This window comes from Halichoeres trimaculatus, unplaced genomic scaffold (assembly GCF_033239565.1).
Source record: "Halichoeres trimaculatus isolate MK-OKI-2021-1 unplaced genomic scaffold, fHalTri1.1 fHalTri1_scaffold_11, whole genome shotgun sequence".
Classification (NCBI taxonomy): domain Eukaryota; kingdom Metazoa; phylum Chordata; class Actinopteri; order Labriformes; family Labridae; genus Halichoeres; species Halichoeres trimaculatus.
In genome coordinates this window covers 32013105-32031360 of record NW_027437189.1, presented here as the reverse complement: position 1 = coordinate 32031360, position 18256 = coordinate 32013105, and the positions used below count along the sequence as shown (strand labels likewise).

Here is an 18256-nt window from a genome sequence, read left to right as displayed (position 1 = left end):
TTGTTACTGCATGCACAAACACACACACAAATCACATGTACTCAAGACTCTACAATTGTTTCAAACAAATCAAGAGTGATTTGCTGCATTACTTTTTTCTTACTTTTTTTTCTTTTTTTCTTACTATAAACTCAAAAATTCAGGCTTTGATATTGATTTTAATCGGATACTTTTTTAGGAGAAATTAAGCAGAAACACTTTAGTTTTGCTTTATTTTTCACACTTTGATGTCTCTACCCTCAGATAGTGGCTTTAGCATTTTTGTGCATGAAAGAGTCCCTGATTTTGATGGGTTAAAAAACACATGTCAGTTCAAAATCTGACTTTGCAGAGTGTTAAGCTTGTTTGTGTCATCAGCATTTGACAAATCACCACATATTTAGGTTTGCACCTTTTACAACTGCTTTACCAGGATATGAAAACTAATTTGAAACTATGGTCTACGATCTGGAACCCAGTTTAGCTGATGAGAAACATTTGAAAACACAGCCTCACGGCCGACCGGCAGAAAATGTTTCTCGGTGCGTCTTCATTAGCTCAATTTACAATGCTAAAGATGCGTGGCTAACTTGCTAAAATCCAGCTCCGGCTCCATGTCACTTCAGTTGCGGAGCAGCTAGCTGACGTGAGAGGGGTAGTGGGGAAGGACGAGGCGGGACCTTGGGTGGGACGGTGTGAGCAGGGGAGACAGGGGAACTATGGTTCGGGTTGATAAATTTTTATGTTGTTTATGTTTATGTTGTTTTTTTGTTGTTTTGCAGCTGTTGCACTGAATGGATTTTTTTCATTTTTTTGGCTTTTTATATTGTGTAGATTGAACCATTGCACCATAACTGCCTCATTCACTGTGTTATTAATAATTACCAAGCTTCCAAATCGTAGTCAGTCATGTCTAAATAGAAGTCAGCCAACAACTCTTTATAATGTATTCTGTGTAACAGAAAGCTGGATATGAACGTTTGGTGCCAAAGAAGGAAGATGAAAGTTCCTCTATTCAAATCAGTTCAATCAAACTTTATTTATAAAGCACTTCAAAAACAGCCACAGCGGAAACAAAGTGCTGTATATAAAAAGACAAGACGACACAGGCATGAATAAATAAAACAATTTAAAAAAAAGGTGTAAGCACCTAATAATTTCAGAACAATAAAAACAATATCTAAGATAAAAACAAGCCATAAAACACTTAAACAGGAGCAGAGTCTCAAGCTGGGTTGAAAGCCAATGCGTAGAAAATGAATTTTAAGATGATGTAGAAGAGAAGCTTGTTCTACAATTTCAGAGCAGCACCAGAAAAAGCTCTGTCCCATCTTAGCTTACGTTTTGACCTTGGTGCCTCCAGTAGCAGCAGATTGGCTGACCGAGAAGAAGTGTAGGGGTGAAGAAGCTCAGAGAGGGAAGACGGGGCCAGACCGTTTAAAGATTTAAAAACAAATAAAAGAATCTTAAAATGGACTCTAAAGTGCAAAGGCAGCCAGTGGAGAGAGGCCAGGATCGGAGTAATGTGCTCCCTCTGATGTACTATACTACACTTAAAAGGTCGAGTTGTGGCATTATGCACCAGCTAGAGATGTTCAAGGACGGACTTACTCTAAAGTAAAGTGTGTTACAGTAATCCAGCAGAGATGTGATAAATGAAAGTTTTTTTTTGTCTTTGACTCTGACTGAAGAAATAGTTACAAAACAAGGATTGGAGTGCACTGAAGGGGTGTTTGGCCAAGCTAGCGGTGCATCCCTTGTATCCAATCTTCATGCTACTCTAAGCTAAGCTAATGCAAGCTAAGATAAGCCAATCACCCAACTCAGACTTCATATCAATGTCCAAAGAAGCACCATCAAACCTCACATCTTACCACAGACAATACAATAACAAGTGTCTCATTTGTTAGATTGTTGACAAGCTGTATAATGCAAAGGCATATTTCACACAGCTAAGTCACTAAAACAAACACAGCTCCACAGCTTGTTGATCTAAAAATAAAACCGCTGTCAGTGGGGTGCATGACTGTAAAATTTATTTCAGCATAAAACCCTTCCCCTCTGCTGTGGAGCTCTCAGGATTTCATGGCTGCGTGCTTTAAGTTAGTCTGCTCACTGAGAGCAAACCTGATTTGTGTGCTCCCTCCTCTGTCGTCGTCTCCCTCATCCCCAGAGTGCCATCTCATCATTTAGCAGTTAACCTGTGTGACGGGTGGTAACCTGACAAGCCTGTTAAAGTTATTTCTCTATCAGCCCAGTGTTAAGCGTTGGTACTTTGCTCTGGTCTATCACCCAGAGAGCGGCAGAAACATCTCTGTTCAGCAGTTTGGGATATTTCTGTCAGAGCGGAGATGCTTCAACTTGGGTTTTTTCTACTTAGTCTACATTTGGACGCGTTGCTTGATCAGCTGATGTGTTTCATCATGGCTCCTTCGTTTTACTTTCCTTTATTAGCCTTTTTCACTTTCCCAGTCCAGACTTTCCCAAACATCCTCAGGGTGTTTCATCCGGTGTGTTTGATTCAGCTCTGGATGAGTGTTACAGCTGGTTGAGCTGCAGATCAGATTGGATTGGAAGGAGGGGAGTTCACACCGCTGTGCTGTGCTTCCTCATCCATGACAGAGGAATGACAACATCTCTGTTTTCTTTTCCCTCTCTGCCGTCACTCTTGTTGTCTGTCGCGCTGACTTTTTCCCTCTTGTCACCAGCCATCGATTCCTCTGCCCCTCTCTGTCTTTATCAGTTTTTATCCCAGATATTCTCATAGGTAAATCTCACCTGACAGAAGGTCTGTTTCTGTGGAGGGCACAGCCAGAAGATGTTAAATATGTAATCAGATAGCATGGGCCTCAACCTGTTATCTTATCTGCGGTGTAACTGGAGACCTGTGGGCTCAGGAACATGAGAACAAGCCCTTGCAGTGGTCTGTGTGTGTGTGTGTACGGTTTTCACATAATAGTAATGATCTCCAAGCTCACTTTAGTAAAAGTTATAAAGTATAAATGTTGTAGAAGCTCTCATTCACAGGTTTTTTTTTTTTTTTTTTTTGCCATAATACCATGCACTTGAAGGGGGACCTGAGGGTGTGTTCCAACTACAGGGGGATCACACTCCTCAGCCTCCCTGGTAAGGTTTACTCCAGGGTGCTGGAGAGGAGAGTCCAACAGTTGGTTGAACCTCTGATTCAAGAGGAACAATGTGGTTTTCGTTCTGGTTGTGGAACACTGGACCAGCTCCATACCCTTGCAAGGGTGCTAGAGGGCGCATAGGAGTTTGCCCATCCACTCGGAGAAGGCTTTCACACGTGTACCCTGAGGTGTCTTGTGGAGTATGCTTCGTGAATATGGAGTCCATGGGCCGTTGTTACGGGCTGTTCAGTCTCTGTATTTCCGTAGTTAGAGATTGGTCCATATTGCTAACAGTAAGTCAAACTCGTTCCCAGTCAGGGTTGGACCCCACCAGGGCTGCCCTTTGTCGCCGATTCTGTTCATTACTTTCATGGACAGGATTTCTATGTGCCGTCAAGTGGCAGAGGGAGTCAGGTTCAGGAGTCTCAGGATCCCATTTCTGCTTTTTGGGTAAGATGTGGTCCTGTTGGCCTCATCGAACACTGACCTCAAGCTCGCACTGGGGCGGTTTGCAGCCCAGTGTGAAGCAGTCGAATAAAGACCAGCACCTCCAAGTCCAAGGCCATGGTTCTCAGTCAGGAAAGGGATGGACTGCCCACTCCAGGTGTGGAGAGAGTCTTTGCCCCAAGTGGAGGAGTTCAAGTATCTCGGGGTGAGATACAAGTGAGGGGTAAATGGAGCGAGAGATTGACAAACGGATCAGGGCGGTGTCAGCAGTGATACGGACGCTATGCCGGTCTGTTGTGGTGAAGAGAGAGCTGAGCCAGAAGGCAAGGCTCTTTTTACTGGTCGATCTACGTTCCAACCCTCACCTGTGGCCACGAGCCGTGGGTAAAGACCGAAAGAACAAGATCGCGGATACAAGCGGCTGAAATGAGTTTCCTCTGCAGGGTGTCTGGACTCAGCCTTAGAGGTAGGGTTTGTACCTCGGACATCCGGGAGAGGCTCGGAGTAGAGCCGCTGCTCCTCTGGTGCATTATATCTCTCAACTGGTCTGGGAACACCTTGGTATCCCCTCAGAGGAGCTGTTGGAAGTGGCCAAGGGACAGGGGTCATTGGTCTTTGCTGATGGCACTGCTGCCCCTGCGACCCGGACCTGGATAAGCGGTGGAAAATGAAATAAAATGGAACCATATACTTTAGAGAGGAGGAGCACACAAAATCACACTTAAGTCGTATTTAATCAAACGTGTTGAACCCAACACAGAGAACCTCTAACTGACATAGTTATTGTTGTAATATAGCTGTAGATGTCCTGTTTTTTTCTCAAGCTCAGATAGATTGGGCTGAAAAGTGAAACTGGCAGCTGAGGCAGCTGCTTGATGCAAACCAGACACATTTCAGACTCCTAATTATCATTTAAAGACAGTGCCCGACAAACTGACTCAGCATTTTCAGTTGAGACTGCTCAGGTGTGTAATTGCCCCTTATGGCACATTGTGGGGAGTGACATAAATGAAGTTGGATAATAAATGTCCTTTTCATAACAGATGCCTTCAAATTGTTTAAAAAAAAGTGCTGATGCCACCAGCAGGATTCATTCGTGTATCTACAAATGATCTGTTCCTGAATAGACTTAGAGTGCTGACAGTCCTGGTACACCATGTTACGTTTAACCTTTCACACATACACAGGCTGCCACCTGAAGTGCCCATTAGAAATAATCACACGTACAGATAGCTATGACTACAGGAACAACCTAGGCTTCAGTGTCCTGTTACCTTGACATTGCGGACTGAAGTCGATCAAACTGCCAACCGTCCAACTTTCCCTATTAGATGTGGCAACAATCAAGTTTTCTAACAAACAAAAGCTTTTCTGTGCAAAGTTTGTAAAAGAAAAGACAAGATTAATCAAAATTGATATTTTATTTTGGGCTTTTACTTTCCTCATTCCAAAGAAGCTAGGCTACATGCAACATATTCATTAATACAGGAAAGGATTGCAGATTGTTCAGACTCTATATGTAGCTGGAAAAAGTATGAATGAATGAACAACTTTATTTTGTTCATGTAGATTACAAGTTAAACAGTGAGTAATACAAATAAATGGTAATCAGAAATAAAAAACAAAAAACAAAACAAGAAAATCACTAATTTAGTTTCTCAATTTACATGAGCAAAAAGGAGTATGAGGAAGTATCAACTTATCTTATAAAATATACAAAAGAATAAAAATAGCACATCAAATAGATTTCTTTTCTGTGTTAAAAATAATGTATGCGCATTTTAAAATTGATGCCCAGTACTAGATTTGAAAAAGTAAAGGACTTTCACCGTAGTGCTGCATCCGGTTTTTTAAATAACACCCTATAGCAATGTTTTACAACCTGTGGCCCCCTGGTGGGCCATGAAGGTATTGGAAATGGGCTGCCAAATCATTTCACTATTTAAAAAAGGGCCTTGGGAACACATATATGGCCATGGGATTGGGAGGTGGGCCACTGCCCTATATACATACTCTTAGCTTTTACATACAAGTCTAGTTTTATTCCACAGGTTTTGAGTTTCAAACTTCTAAAAAAAAAAAAAAAAAAGGCTAATCAGACAACATCTTCTCTTACTTTCAGCTCTGGATTTGCTCAAGCAAATAAAAGATGTGATGCACACTGAGATACTTGTCCCCTCTGAAGTCTTGCATGAATTACCAATTCCAATTTCACATGGAAGCCTCTTCTTTACCTAAACGCTGCTCAGCGAAAAGCCAAATTCAATAGTACCGACATCTGTTCAACCTCCAGCCAGAATCGATGTTTCCATTATAAGGCGGGATTATTGATCAGTTGGTTTAAAGCCATTAATAGACTGCTTACACTCTGATAAACTGATGTTAAAGCAGGTTAGGGCTGAAGAAGAGAAGGAGTGGAGGAAGGGGGGAATAGTTGGAGATGAAAAATTAAAAGGTTGGGGAGAAGCCAAAAAGCGTGATGGTGATGGAGAGAGGGAGTGGAAGAAAGAAAGGGATGAGGAAATAAGAATAGAATGAGGTAAGGTGAGAAGGAGACAAGGGGAGGAAAAACAGACAAATCATAAACCACCAGTCATGCAAATGCTGCAGTGCAACTCAGCCAGTGCATGAGAGGAAGTGTGGTGGTGATAAAAGGTTCAACTGGTTCCTCTCAAAGTGTGAAGTCAGTGTTTAATGAAATGACTGAGGAGAAGTGTTATTTTTTTCACATTTCTGTCCTCTGGCCATACCTCTTTTTCTTTCTTTCTTCTGTCCCTCCATTCCTCTCTTTGTTGTTGCCGCTTCATTGCAGAGTAGCCTGTTTCCATGGAAACGGACTGAGCCAGATGAGCTGAGCTGCTTGCACTGCAGCGTCTGTCCAACTCTGTGTGTGTATGTGTGTGTATGTGTGTGTGTGTGTTATAACAGTCTGGAATGATGATTAATGGGAGTCTAATTCACTGGTCAGACACTTGGATGATCAGAGGGTTGTGTGTGTGTGTGTGTGATATGAGTAATTATCAGCAATGTGAGCAGCACATGTTTTGAGTCATAAGGTCTACGTCCATGCTTTCTATGTCGCATCCTTTTTCTCTTTTAGCCCCCCTTTAGCTGTAGTTTCATCCTTTCATCCTTGATGTTATGGATCAACATCCCCGAAGGAGTGACATCTGAGCAACAAAATGTGGGAGGGGGACTGTGTGAAAGTGAAAACAGAGAAATCATCAGCCTTATTGTTTTCAATGGCTGAGACACCAGTGTCAGTATCAGTCTGTTTCTCAACCACTCAGAAACTCATTGGAGTGCCTTTACTGAATTCATTAATTCAAGCAAGATGAGAAGATCAGCACCACTGCTTACAATGAGTTTCACTAAATATAAAGCTGGTTTTAGAGAATGACTATCATAGCAACCCTGTTTATTTTTACTCAGTGGTGTTCCTACACTGTGACATATTACTGCAAATTTATGAAGAAATTTCAATAGTAAAATCCTATTATTTCCCTGTAAAATAACAGTAAAATACTGGCAACCCTGCTGCCAGTATTTTACTGTTACTTTAAGGATTTAGGATTTTCCTAAAAAATAAAATGTCAACCTTTACAGGAATACTCCTGCTCAGTGATCTCCTACGAGTCTCTATACATGTGTGTCAGTGTCAGTGTCTGCCTCAACCCCCTCCTCTGTCTGTATGTTGATGTTTTGGTTCTTACTGGGACGCTTCTGGACGGAGAGAAAGCGTGGTTACCTCACCTGGTCACAGAGCAAACATTGTGCAAGTGACTTTGCGTGTTGATAATAGCAAGTAGAAGAAGCTGATAAGAGCAGCTACAATAGTGGACGTAGCATGGAGGAAGAAAAACACAACCGAAGTGAAATAAAACACCAAACCCAGATAAAGCTTTTTCCTAAAGTTTTGTTGTGATGATGTTCTGTAACCGTGAGTGGAGGGGGGAATGCAGTAGATATGAGGCCAAGCTGTAAACTGATATGTTGTGCAGGGGGCACACGCTGGACCACCTCTCCGTGCTCCACATGGCACAGACGGTCTCTTTGTGCTCCACATGGTACAGACCATCTCTCTGTGCTCCACATGGCACAGACTGGTTGTCTGTGCTTCACATGAAACGGACCAGCTCTCTGTGCTCCACATGGCACAGACAGGTTTTCTGTGCTCCACATGGCACAGACCAGCTCTCTGTGCTCCAAATGGCACAGACCGGCTCTCTGTGCTCCACATGGCACAGACAGGCCTTCTTTGCTCCACATGCCATAGACCGACTGCCTGTGCTCCACATGGAGCACAGGCATGTGCTCGGTGGGACCTAGCGGGTGTCTGTGCTTTTTATGGCACGGACAATGTACGCGACTATTTTTACAGTGTGTTGGTCAATTTTAAAATGGAGAAAAGATAAACTGGGCTTTGTTTTTCAGTTAACTTTAAAACTCCACTACTTGTGCAGTAATTTAATTGGGGAACAGACAGCTTGTAACCTCCATGCAGCATCTCAGTGTACAGCAGGGTCTTATACACACTGTGTTCCTCCTCATTCATGGTTACATAACTCCATCATAACAAAAATTACTTTGCAGAGACCTATAACAGTAAAACACTGGCAGCAGGGTTGCCAGTATTTTACCGTTATTTTACATTTGTTTAACAATATACAGTATTATACTGTAGAAATAAATTACATTACATACACAGTAAAATAAACAGTTACTGGCCCTTTCTGCTGCCAGTATTTTACCATTATTTTGTGGTAAAATGCGTAACGTGTATGGATAAGCATCTTCTCCCTTGCAGGTCACTTCCTCACTCTGCCCCCTTTTTTGTTTGACAACATACATTTTCTTTCCATCACACTGAAACGATGCTCAGTCGATGCAGTGTCACGTCCTCCTAATGAAACTATGTGTGTGTGTGTCTCTGTTTCAGAACTCCCAGAAGAAAAGAGGAGCAAGACCCAACAACAAGCCTGACAAGAAGCTCGCTCCACAGGTAACACACACACACACATGCACACACACAAACACATATTCACTCACTCTTCTATGTACACGATTCAACAAATCAATAAGTAACTAACCCTTAAAACAAACCTGTTAAGGGAGTGACATTTAAAACACACATTCCACACACACACAAGTAGGCACGTCAGGCCAGAGTGAGTAGGAGAGGCTAAAGGATTGATATGAAACGCTGTTGAGAAATGAGATATTTATGAGATAGATAAATAAGAGAGTGGAGAAAGATAAACAGAAATGGGAATAGACTGACAGTGTTACAGTTTGAACAAGATTTGTCCTTTTGATGGATGGACGTAATAAATCTCCAATAAACCCTACCAGTGTTCCTATTCTGTTATTGTCCTGCTATGAAATAATCTCATTGCTTTTTTTTTCCAGTAGCTTTTGTTGTGTCAGCATCACACAATGCATCTTCCATCACTCTAGGAATTAGATTGCATGTTCTGTCAAACAGAGCTGCGCTAGTTCAACTGGTAGGATTAATTAATAAACATTGCTTTTTCATTTCAACTTGTAACTCTTGCAAGCCATACATATTAAATGGGAAAGCTGTAAATTAGTTACATTCATGTATCTGTGATCAACCAAAATCTCAAAGCAGCATATTGAACTTAAATGTCAGGCTCAAATTAAAAGGAGTAAAATGGTATACTTGGTTTTCTTCTTCTATCAGGCCTAGATTTTGACCACAAAATGTTACATCTCTCAGGAAGTGTTACAAAACGCCTAGATGGTTACATGTAGCATCATGAGCATAAGCTGACTTGAAAGAATTGTGCAAAGTTGATACGTAAATATAGCAAAAATAAATATGTTTCCCTTACCTACAAAAAAGTGTGCCCACTAAATTTTGGAACTCAGATGGGGTAAGCAGATCTTGTTTCATCCTGTTGATAATCCATTCTGTTAAGACATCCCACTCACTATCAATGGTCTCTTTTATAACATGACTAATTATCCCAGAAATTGGTCATTTTGAATCAATACTTATTCAGAATAAACTTCAGTGGCGCAAAATGGTTATATTTCTCCATAAGAAATGAACCCTAACAATTTTTTGTTATGTAAATTAAATTGTTTAGTAAAATTAGCATAGCTAGCTTGGAAACTCACATTACACTGAATATGTCTTAAATGAGTTTGGTTGGCTGTTGTTATTCACTAATAACAAAATATTCATTTTAGAATGGCCAAGCTAGCTTTTTTGCTCACATGAAACAAAATGTTTCGCAAATAAGCTAAGCTAGCTGTTGTCACTCAAATAAAACTGAATTTTTATTCAGGACAAGCTAGCTGTTGTTGCTAACATTAAACTTAACATTTCTTGAATGAGTTGAGCTAGCTGCTGTTGCCCATATTCAACCAAACATTTGTTTTCTTTTTATTAACTTTTATTAACTTTGGTCTACGATATGAAACTCAGTTTGGCTGATGAGACACATTTGAAAGATGCAGCCTGCCAGCTCATATCGCCCTACCTACGCCTCCTGACAGCACGCCCCCTCTGACAGGGCAAGAAGCCAGCTAGCCAAAAAAGTAACAAACACGACAGTCATTCCCCTTGTAACACACAGTGGTAACTTTTTCAATTAGACCGGCATGATCACAACCATAAATTAATGGGACGATGCGTGGCTAACTTCTGCTAAAATCAATTGACAGAGCCGACCCGTTCCGACCAGTAGCTTTCAGTCATTAGCCAGTACAGGCACAGACTAACCAGAGTTATTCAGCTGACATCTCCCACTTAAGTAAACAAAGTCATTACCTGTTCAACAGAAACTCAGCTGTCTCAGCGTCAGTCTTCTGTCCTAAATCTCTCTGCAGCTTTTTCCTCCGGTCGTACATTTCTTCAATATTCAGTCTCCACTAGCACCTGCATCACTCATAATTCTTCCTTCAGCCTTTTCCTCGAAACTTTTTCGTTTTCTTCCCTTCCCTGTGGAGGGTAACAGTAACAGCTTCCTGGTTTCAGCCTCCTCTGGCCCCGTGATGCTTTGGTAGCTGAGCAGCTAGCTGACGTGAGAGGGGTAGTGGGGAAGGACGAGGAGGGACCATGGGCAGGATGGTGTGGAGCAGGGGAAACAGGGGATTGGATGGACTCACATACAAACCTGAAATGAGGGGAACAGCGGTTCAGACTGGTCAATTGTTATGCTGTTTTGCAGCTGATGTACTGAATGGATTTTTTTGGTCTTTTTGCTTTTTTATTGCGTAGATCGAACCATCAGACCATAACAACCCCATAAACAGAGTTATTAATAATTACCAAGCTTCCAAATTGTAGACCATAGCTTTAAACATTTTTCAAATGAGCCAAGCTAGCTGTTGTTGCTCATATTTAACAAACTATTTCTTAAATAATCTAAGGTAGCTCTTGTATCTCAAAATTAACCAAACTTATTCCACAAGTCCAGTTAGCTGACATAACTCACAATTCTGTGAACCAAATACTTCTTTCAAAACACAAGTTAGCTGTTATTACCAGCCAATCTGAATAACATTTTAAAGAGATAAGCTAGCTGTTGTGACTATTAATTTTTAAAAAGAGTTGACAGTTTCATTCACATTTTACTCAGCATTTCTTAGAATTGGCACAGCTAACCATTGTTATCCATGTTAAACTGAGAATGCCGAGCTATTTGTTTTTATTTTACATTAAACCGTGCATTTCTTACAATGAGATGAGCTAGCTGTTCTGAAGGTCCACAATAATCTGATAAGACCATGACTGCTCTGTTAAAATTTGGCACACTGGGTTATTTTGTGCATCACCATTAATGCTTTAGCTCGTGTGAGTGTGACCCGTATCCTCAGGGGTTCCCTCTTTCTGTCTAAACAAGCTGTGTGCATTCAGAGCAGAGAAATCAGCTGTTACTTTATCTCCCTCACCTCTGTGAAATCCCTGTTTATATTCTGCCCCCTATCTTGCCTTACAGGTGTTTGTACTTATTGTCATCCCTGCATACCGAGTTTTGTTTATGCTTGGGTTTAAGATAAAGCCCTGACATTTCTTTAGACAAGCAAAGTAAACTCCCATTTCCTTAGTGTGGTACTTTACCAAAGTCACATTTTTTAATGTTTCCACTGTGTTTAAATGTATTAGTTCAAGTGTTAAGAGTCCAGATTAAAAAACCAACAGGACTTAAACGTCACTCCTGAGGGCTTTTTGTGGTGTAGGCAATTTTTTTCACCATCATGTCTCTCCAGCTGCTGGGTTACACTAGGCCAGACTCCTCTCCAGACCACATACCATAAATGGCTGTAAATTCACTGGAGCTGGCCTAGCTTAATGTGGTTGGAAATGCTCCGCAGGCTGTAAAATAAATAAAGCCTCAGATCTGCGTCTCAGGAATGGGTGCAGAGGATTAACAAAGGTTAGCAGTGGTTAGAGTTTGGGATGAAAGAAAAGGTATATTATTAACTGAAAATGGTCTTCAAGAAACAAACAGCAACATAATGAATATGGCTTCTATTCTCTGAAATAGTTAGAGACAGTTATGTTGTGGACTTTGCCAAAAGGGTCAGAAAACATATAATCTTTTTTTCCATTACATTTTAAGCACTAGCTTCTTTTTTAGCCTATAATGGGCAGAGAAACAGAACAGCAATCTTACCTCCTACACTTAAAACCTGTCAGAAAGTAGATGCCAACTCACCTTTTTTACACCAAGCAACACAGGAATTTTTAGTCAGCTTTGGCTGCCTAATAAATGTAGACCAATAGTCACTAACCCCACACCTTTTATTTGAGTCTGCAAGTGAAATGTCTCTGTCTTTGCCTGTTTAATGCTGTGCTACATACTTTGTCCCTCCACATTTACCATAACTGCTTGTCTGTTAAACCAAAACAGTGAGTTCATACTATACATACATACAAAGACAGACAAAAGGTACATGTGATGGCTGGGATGTGCAAGGCAAAATTAGGGATATTCAATACTACTTTTTTCCAGATCAATAGCAGTATGATTACTCCCTTTTGAGTACTCGCTGATACCAAGTACCAATACTTCTCGTACTTATGAGACATAAAATTGTATTTAATAGGGACATCATTTTGAACAAACGCTTTTATTTCTGAAAAAAAGGCAGCACAGTCACTCTGCAGTCAGAGTCCAAAATAAAACACAAAGAACTCTCTCTGAGTTGAAGATTTGTTTTGAATAAATAAACAAAAGTGAAAAATAAAAATGTCAGAGATGTAGTGTTTTTAAAATAAGCTGAGGTGCAAAATAAAACAGTTTAACTGTTAACTCTCGCTGGTTAGTTCCTATTGTCTGACGCAGAGCAGTGTAGCACCAGCTACTGGTGAGGACGACTTACTCGAGATTTTTTTTTTTTTTTTGCCTTGAGTATGAGCTGCTTGCATCAGCAGATACAGACCTGATCAAAATCTTTTTTGTAATTTTTTGAGTGATGGTCTTGAACTTTTGATCAGCTGATAAACAGCCTATTTCAGTTTACTTGTTGTTTTCCATAAATTACTTTTTCAAAGTGCTTTTTGTCACTCCCCCCTTCTTGATTTTGCATATTGTAGCTCTACTTAAAACCTTATTAAGATCCAAATGTGCAAAAGGTAAATTCTAGCAATTTTTCAACTGGTCTTAAGATTTTGATCAGATCTGTACATTGACATATGGCTGGTATCAGCCTGATACCAATAGCTTGAATTTGTACTTGCCCATCCCAAAGAGAAATGAGAGAGACCAGGCCCAGGTGATCCAGTCAACTCTAATATTTGGCACTCAGGCATCTCTAAGACAGAGATGAAGAAACAGGACAGGTTAGGCACAGCTAGACATAATCTATTGCTGGGCCGTCACGATTGTAAATACAAGAAGAAGTAAACAAAAATCTCCTTTGACATCAGATAAAATCTGAGGCAAACCTCTAATGAGTGTGTTTTCTGGAGTTCCTCTGTATCCTGCACAAAGAACAAACACAGCATGTCTCTGATTTCACCATTTGGCAGCTGAAAGTGGCGAGTTACTCAGAAACCTCTTTGTCATTATCTTTCACCGTTTTAAAGCCAATTTGTTATGGGTTGTGGCTTTTGTTCAACTGAACTGAATTGTCTGAAGGCACAGAGCTAAATGCAGCCTTAAATCATGTGGAATGTGAAATATTTTTTTAAAAAGTCTATGAGGTCAATAAAAAGATGTTGATTCAAGTGACCTATAACCTAAACTCTTCTCGATAAGGATTTAGAGCTTCTTTAACCTCTGTTGCTGAAGAATCTAATTAAAAATAACTTGTTTCTTAAAGTGTCTCTGCATTTTTGTATTGAATACTTTAATTCTGGGATATGACCACCACTTCCCAAGAATCAATGAAAAAATATGTTTGTTTCTTTTGATTCCTCAGTGAAAGATCAGTCTCGGCTATATATAAATTCTTCCTGCACCTTCCATGACTTGAGACCTGTGTGCATGTCGGCCTCCCTGTGATGCAGCAGTTTTTTGTAACAATGTCACCTCAGTGCTCTCTTCTCCCTCTGCCCCTTCACTGCAGGAGGACAGCTCTGACTTAAAGTGTCAGCTCCACTTTGCTAAAGAGGAATCAGCCCTGATGTGCAAGAAGCTGACCAAGCTGGTGAAGGACAGCGAGGCCATGAAGGAGGAGCTGGCCAAGTACAGGTCGTTGTATGGGGACGTTAACGCCTCGCTGACCGTGGAGGAGGTGAGGGGAGAACTGGGGGGATGTAAAGACCCAGATTCTCTGTGGTGGAGTCTTTTTATATAGGAGCAAAAAGTTGGTCATTGTCAGGTAGTGATTAATGAGCAAATTAGCAGGGACAAATTAGTGCTCTGTGAACAAGGCCATGAAACAAGGGCTTGTTGAGTTGAGATCACTGGATGGAAAACCAATAAAACATCTCACAAATAGGGAGAAGAAAGAAGTATAAAGCTCCTAGTTTGAGCTATGAATCAGTTTTTAAAAAACTCACACCCAGCGTTTCCAGCTTTTAAAGTACTTAGCTCTGCATCATTAATGTTTTTCTCAGCTGTGAAACGGTGCCATGAGGCTATTATGGTGGTCATGGTTTGTGAAATCCCATCACCACCGCCAAAAACGCCTGGGAAAACTCTACAAAAGTGTAATTGTACTAGCTTGAGGCAGTCAAAACAAAACTGTTGTATGACATTTATGAGGTCTCACTTTGAATCAAATTCATCTGTAAAACTCATTTTTTAAAAAGAAAAGCAGCAAACAGAATGTTTTTTTCGGATCAGATCTTAGCATGAGCATTTCCATGACAGTACTGTGAACGCCACTCAATTATCACAACAGGTCGCTGACTCGCCCCACACCCGGGAGGCAGAGATCCGAGTCCACCTGAAGCTGGTGGAGGAGGAGGCCAACCTCCTGAGTCGACGTATCGTGGAGCTGGAGGTGGAGAATAGGGGACTTCGAGCTGAGATGGACGATATGAAGGGACCACAAGGTAGTTTTCTTTTTTACCGAATAATTTCTTTTGTTTTCGAATTTCTTAAAATGAGTCATAAAGTTGGCAACTATGATGACTTAAAGACGCTGCGAGGAGTTCCTAAGTGATCTTGAAAAAGTCCCCCTTCTTGATATACACACATGGTTCAAATTGTTACCCTTCATTTAATGAAAGAAAAACTCACAGTGGTCAGAGAAACAACTTGAATTTGGCAAAAGAAATAATAAGAAAAAATTCTGTGAAATTTAACCAAGTCAGTCAATGCTTTTTAACCATACTTCAACAGAATTATTTTAAAAAATAAACTCATGAAACAGGCCTGGACAAAAATGATGGTACCCCTAGAGAAGACTGAAAATGATGTGACCAAAGGGACATGTCAATCCAAGGTGCGTCCACTAATTAGCATCACAGGTGTCTACAATCTTGTAATCAGTCATTGGGCTTATATATAGGGCGACAGGTAATCACTGTGCTTTTTGGTGACATGAAGTGTACCACACTCAACATGGATCACAGGAAGCAAAGGAAAGTTGTCTCAGGAGATTAGAAAAAAATATATAGACAGGCATGTTAAAGGTAAAGGCTAAACCCTATCTCCAAGCAGTTTGATGTTCCTGTGACTACAGTTGCACATATTATTAAGAAATTCAACATTCATGGGACTGTGGCTAACCTTCCTGGACGTGGCCGCAGGAGGAAAATTGATGACAAATCAAAGAGACAGATAAAATAAATGGTAAATGGTATAAAGAGATTAGTGCTGCACGATTTGGGGAAAGGGTGTGATTTGCGATTAGGTGGACAATATTGCAATTGCGATTGTGCTTGCGATTTAATAAAAAAAGTTGTGTCATGATGAGTCTACAGACTTGCTTGGTTATCATGGAGAAAAATTTGAATTGCATGTGCTGACATTGCGATTGCGATATCCTCTTTTGCGATCACGTAATTGCATGTGCTGACATCGCGATTGCGATTGCGATAATCGTGCAGCCCTAAAAGAGATTAAAGGTGAACTTCAAGCTCAAGGAACATCAGTGTCAGATCGCACCATCCGTCATTGTTTGAACCAAAGTGGACTTAATGGGAGACGACCAAGGAGGACACCATTGTTAAAAATAAATCATAAAAAAGCCACCCTGGAATTTGCCAAACTACAGGTTGACAAGCCACAAAGCTTCTGGGAGAACGTCCTATGGACAGATGAGACAAAAATGGACCTTCTTACCGAGGCACATTAGCTCTATGTTCACAGAAGGAAAAATGAAGCATATCAAGAAAAGAGCACTGTCCCCACTGTGAAGCATGGAGAAGGCTCTGTTATGTTCTTGGGCTGCTTTGGTGCATATGACACAGGAGGTCTTGAATCTGTGCAGGGTACAATTAACCCTTGAGACTATCAAGGGATTCTAGAGAGAAATGTTGGACAGTGTCAGAAAGCTTGAAGAAGTCTCATTGACAGTTACAGAAATCGTTTGATTGCAATGATTGCCTCAAGCGGTTGTGCAACTAAATATGAAGTTAAGGGTACCATCATTTTTGTCCAGGTCTGTCTCATGAGTTTATTTTTTTAATAATTCTGTTGAAGCATGGTTGAAAAGCAATGTCTGACTTTCATTGGTTAAATTTCATGGATTTTTTTTTTTCATTATTGTTACTTTGTCAGATTCAAGTTGTTTCTCTGACCACTGTGAATTTTTCTTTCATGAAACGAAGGGTAGCAACAATGTTGTCCACCGAAAAAAGAGATCTGTGTCTTTCTCTGCCTATCTGACAGACAGAAAAGGAAAAAAAAAAACCCTCACTGAATAGTGATAGAGCCCGAGTTAAATGCTAAACTTAATACTTAATAATAATGCTATACTTAAGAGTCACTTGATCACCATCTTCAAGTTTTATTAAGTACTGAAAAGATTTTATACTGTAAATATAATGGGATGTGATATCAAACACATTATCACTCTCATTTCTGCACATCAGCATTAAGCTAGCAGCAAATTAGCTTAGCTTAGCACGGCATAAACCCTGAAAACAAGGAGAAACAGGTTTAATGTTTCACTTCTTTGGCCCTAACGTTGTATATTTGCTTTTTTTTTTTTATTCAAGTGAGACTTTAAAGTTACTCTGCTGCTTGACCTTTCATCATTACTTTTCCTCCAGATGTTCCTCAAGAACTCTCAGGTGTTGGTGGTGGCCTTGGGACAGGTGTAAGTCTAGGAGGAGGAGCCATGGTACTTGGGGGAGGGGCTTCATCTGAAAACGTTATGGAGCTCCAGAGACACCTCCAGTTTGTGGAGGAGGAGGCAGAGCTGTTGAGGAGGTCTCTAATCGAGATGGAGGAGCAGAACAAACTCCTGATGAACGAGATTAACCGCTACAAATCTGAACTCCCACCACCAACATCCACGCTATCCTCAAACTCATTAGCATCACTGACAGACGGGCTGCTCAACGACAGCCCCGTGCACTCCATCCAGGAAGGAGCAGTGCTTATCAGCACAGACGCCCCAGCCCAGGAGGAGGAGCTCAGATTGGCGAGGTTACAGATTGGAGAGCTGAGCGGGAAGGTGAAGAAGCTGCAGTATGAGAATCGGGTGCTTCTGTCCAACCTGCAGCGCTGTGATCTGGCCTCCTACCACGCGCCCTCTTCCTCCTCATCCTCCTCTTCACTGAGACTGGCTCTGGAGACGGACGCAGAAGCTGGGGACTCGGCTGAGTGCCTCCCCACCAGGTAGAACTTCATCTTTTGGTTTCTGTTACAGTGTTCTCAAATTCTTTTTGGTTCATTGGTGGTTTTTATTTTTTGGTCTAAAATCCTTCAATCTTACGTCCTTTTCACCATCTTTACCAAGAGTGTGTCTCTGTTAGTTTAAAGCTTCAATATTTACACTGAATCATTCAGAATAACATTATCCAACCTTTGTTATTTCAGCTATTACCGATAAGCTAATGAAGCTAAGCTCCAGAAGCTAACTTGAGTTCAACTAGAGCCCTTTGGACATCAGCTAACAATGATGTACGATCACCAGAGAACAAAAACTAGAACCAAACAGGCCAATGAACTCCCAACAAGCAAAGAGACATGATGAACAACACAGCTAGGAGCTAGCATTAGGCTAACTTTAGCTAACGTTAGAGAAAATCCCAAACTGTCCATCAGACTGCAGAGGTGGTTGAAGTGTTAAAGATAACTTTATCTTTCTTTAAAGCAAAGTCA

General features: G+C 40.9%; 1 protein-coding gene across 4 annotated transcripts in view; it reads left to right on the top strand.

Moving 5' to 3' along the window:
- The window catches only part of mtcl2 (microtubule crosslinking factor 2), a 161599-nt gene that overhangs the window by 93926 nt on the left and 49417 nt on the right, over positions 1 to 18256 (top strand). For 3 of the 4 annotated variants that reach the window (XM_074680909.1, XM_074680907.1, XM_074680906.1), the window contains exons 5-8: positions 8494 to 8556; positions 14100 to 14267; positions 14880 to 15033; positions 17200 to 17770. In XM_074680909.1, coding sequence (XP_074537010.1) covers positions 8494 to 8556; positions 14100 to 14267; positions 14880 to 15033; positions 17200 to 17770 — 956 coding nt within the window. The remainder of the gene's footprint in view (positions 1 to 8493; positions 8557 to 14099; positions 14268 to 14879; positions 15034 to 17199; positions 17771 to 18256) is intronic. The other variant, XM_074680908.1, reaches the window with a different exon arrangement.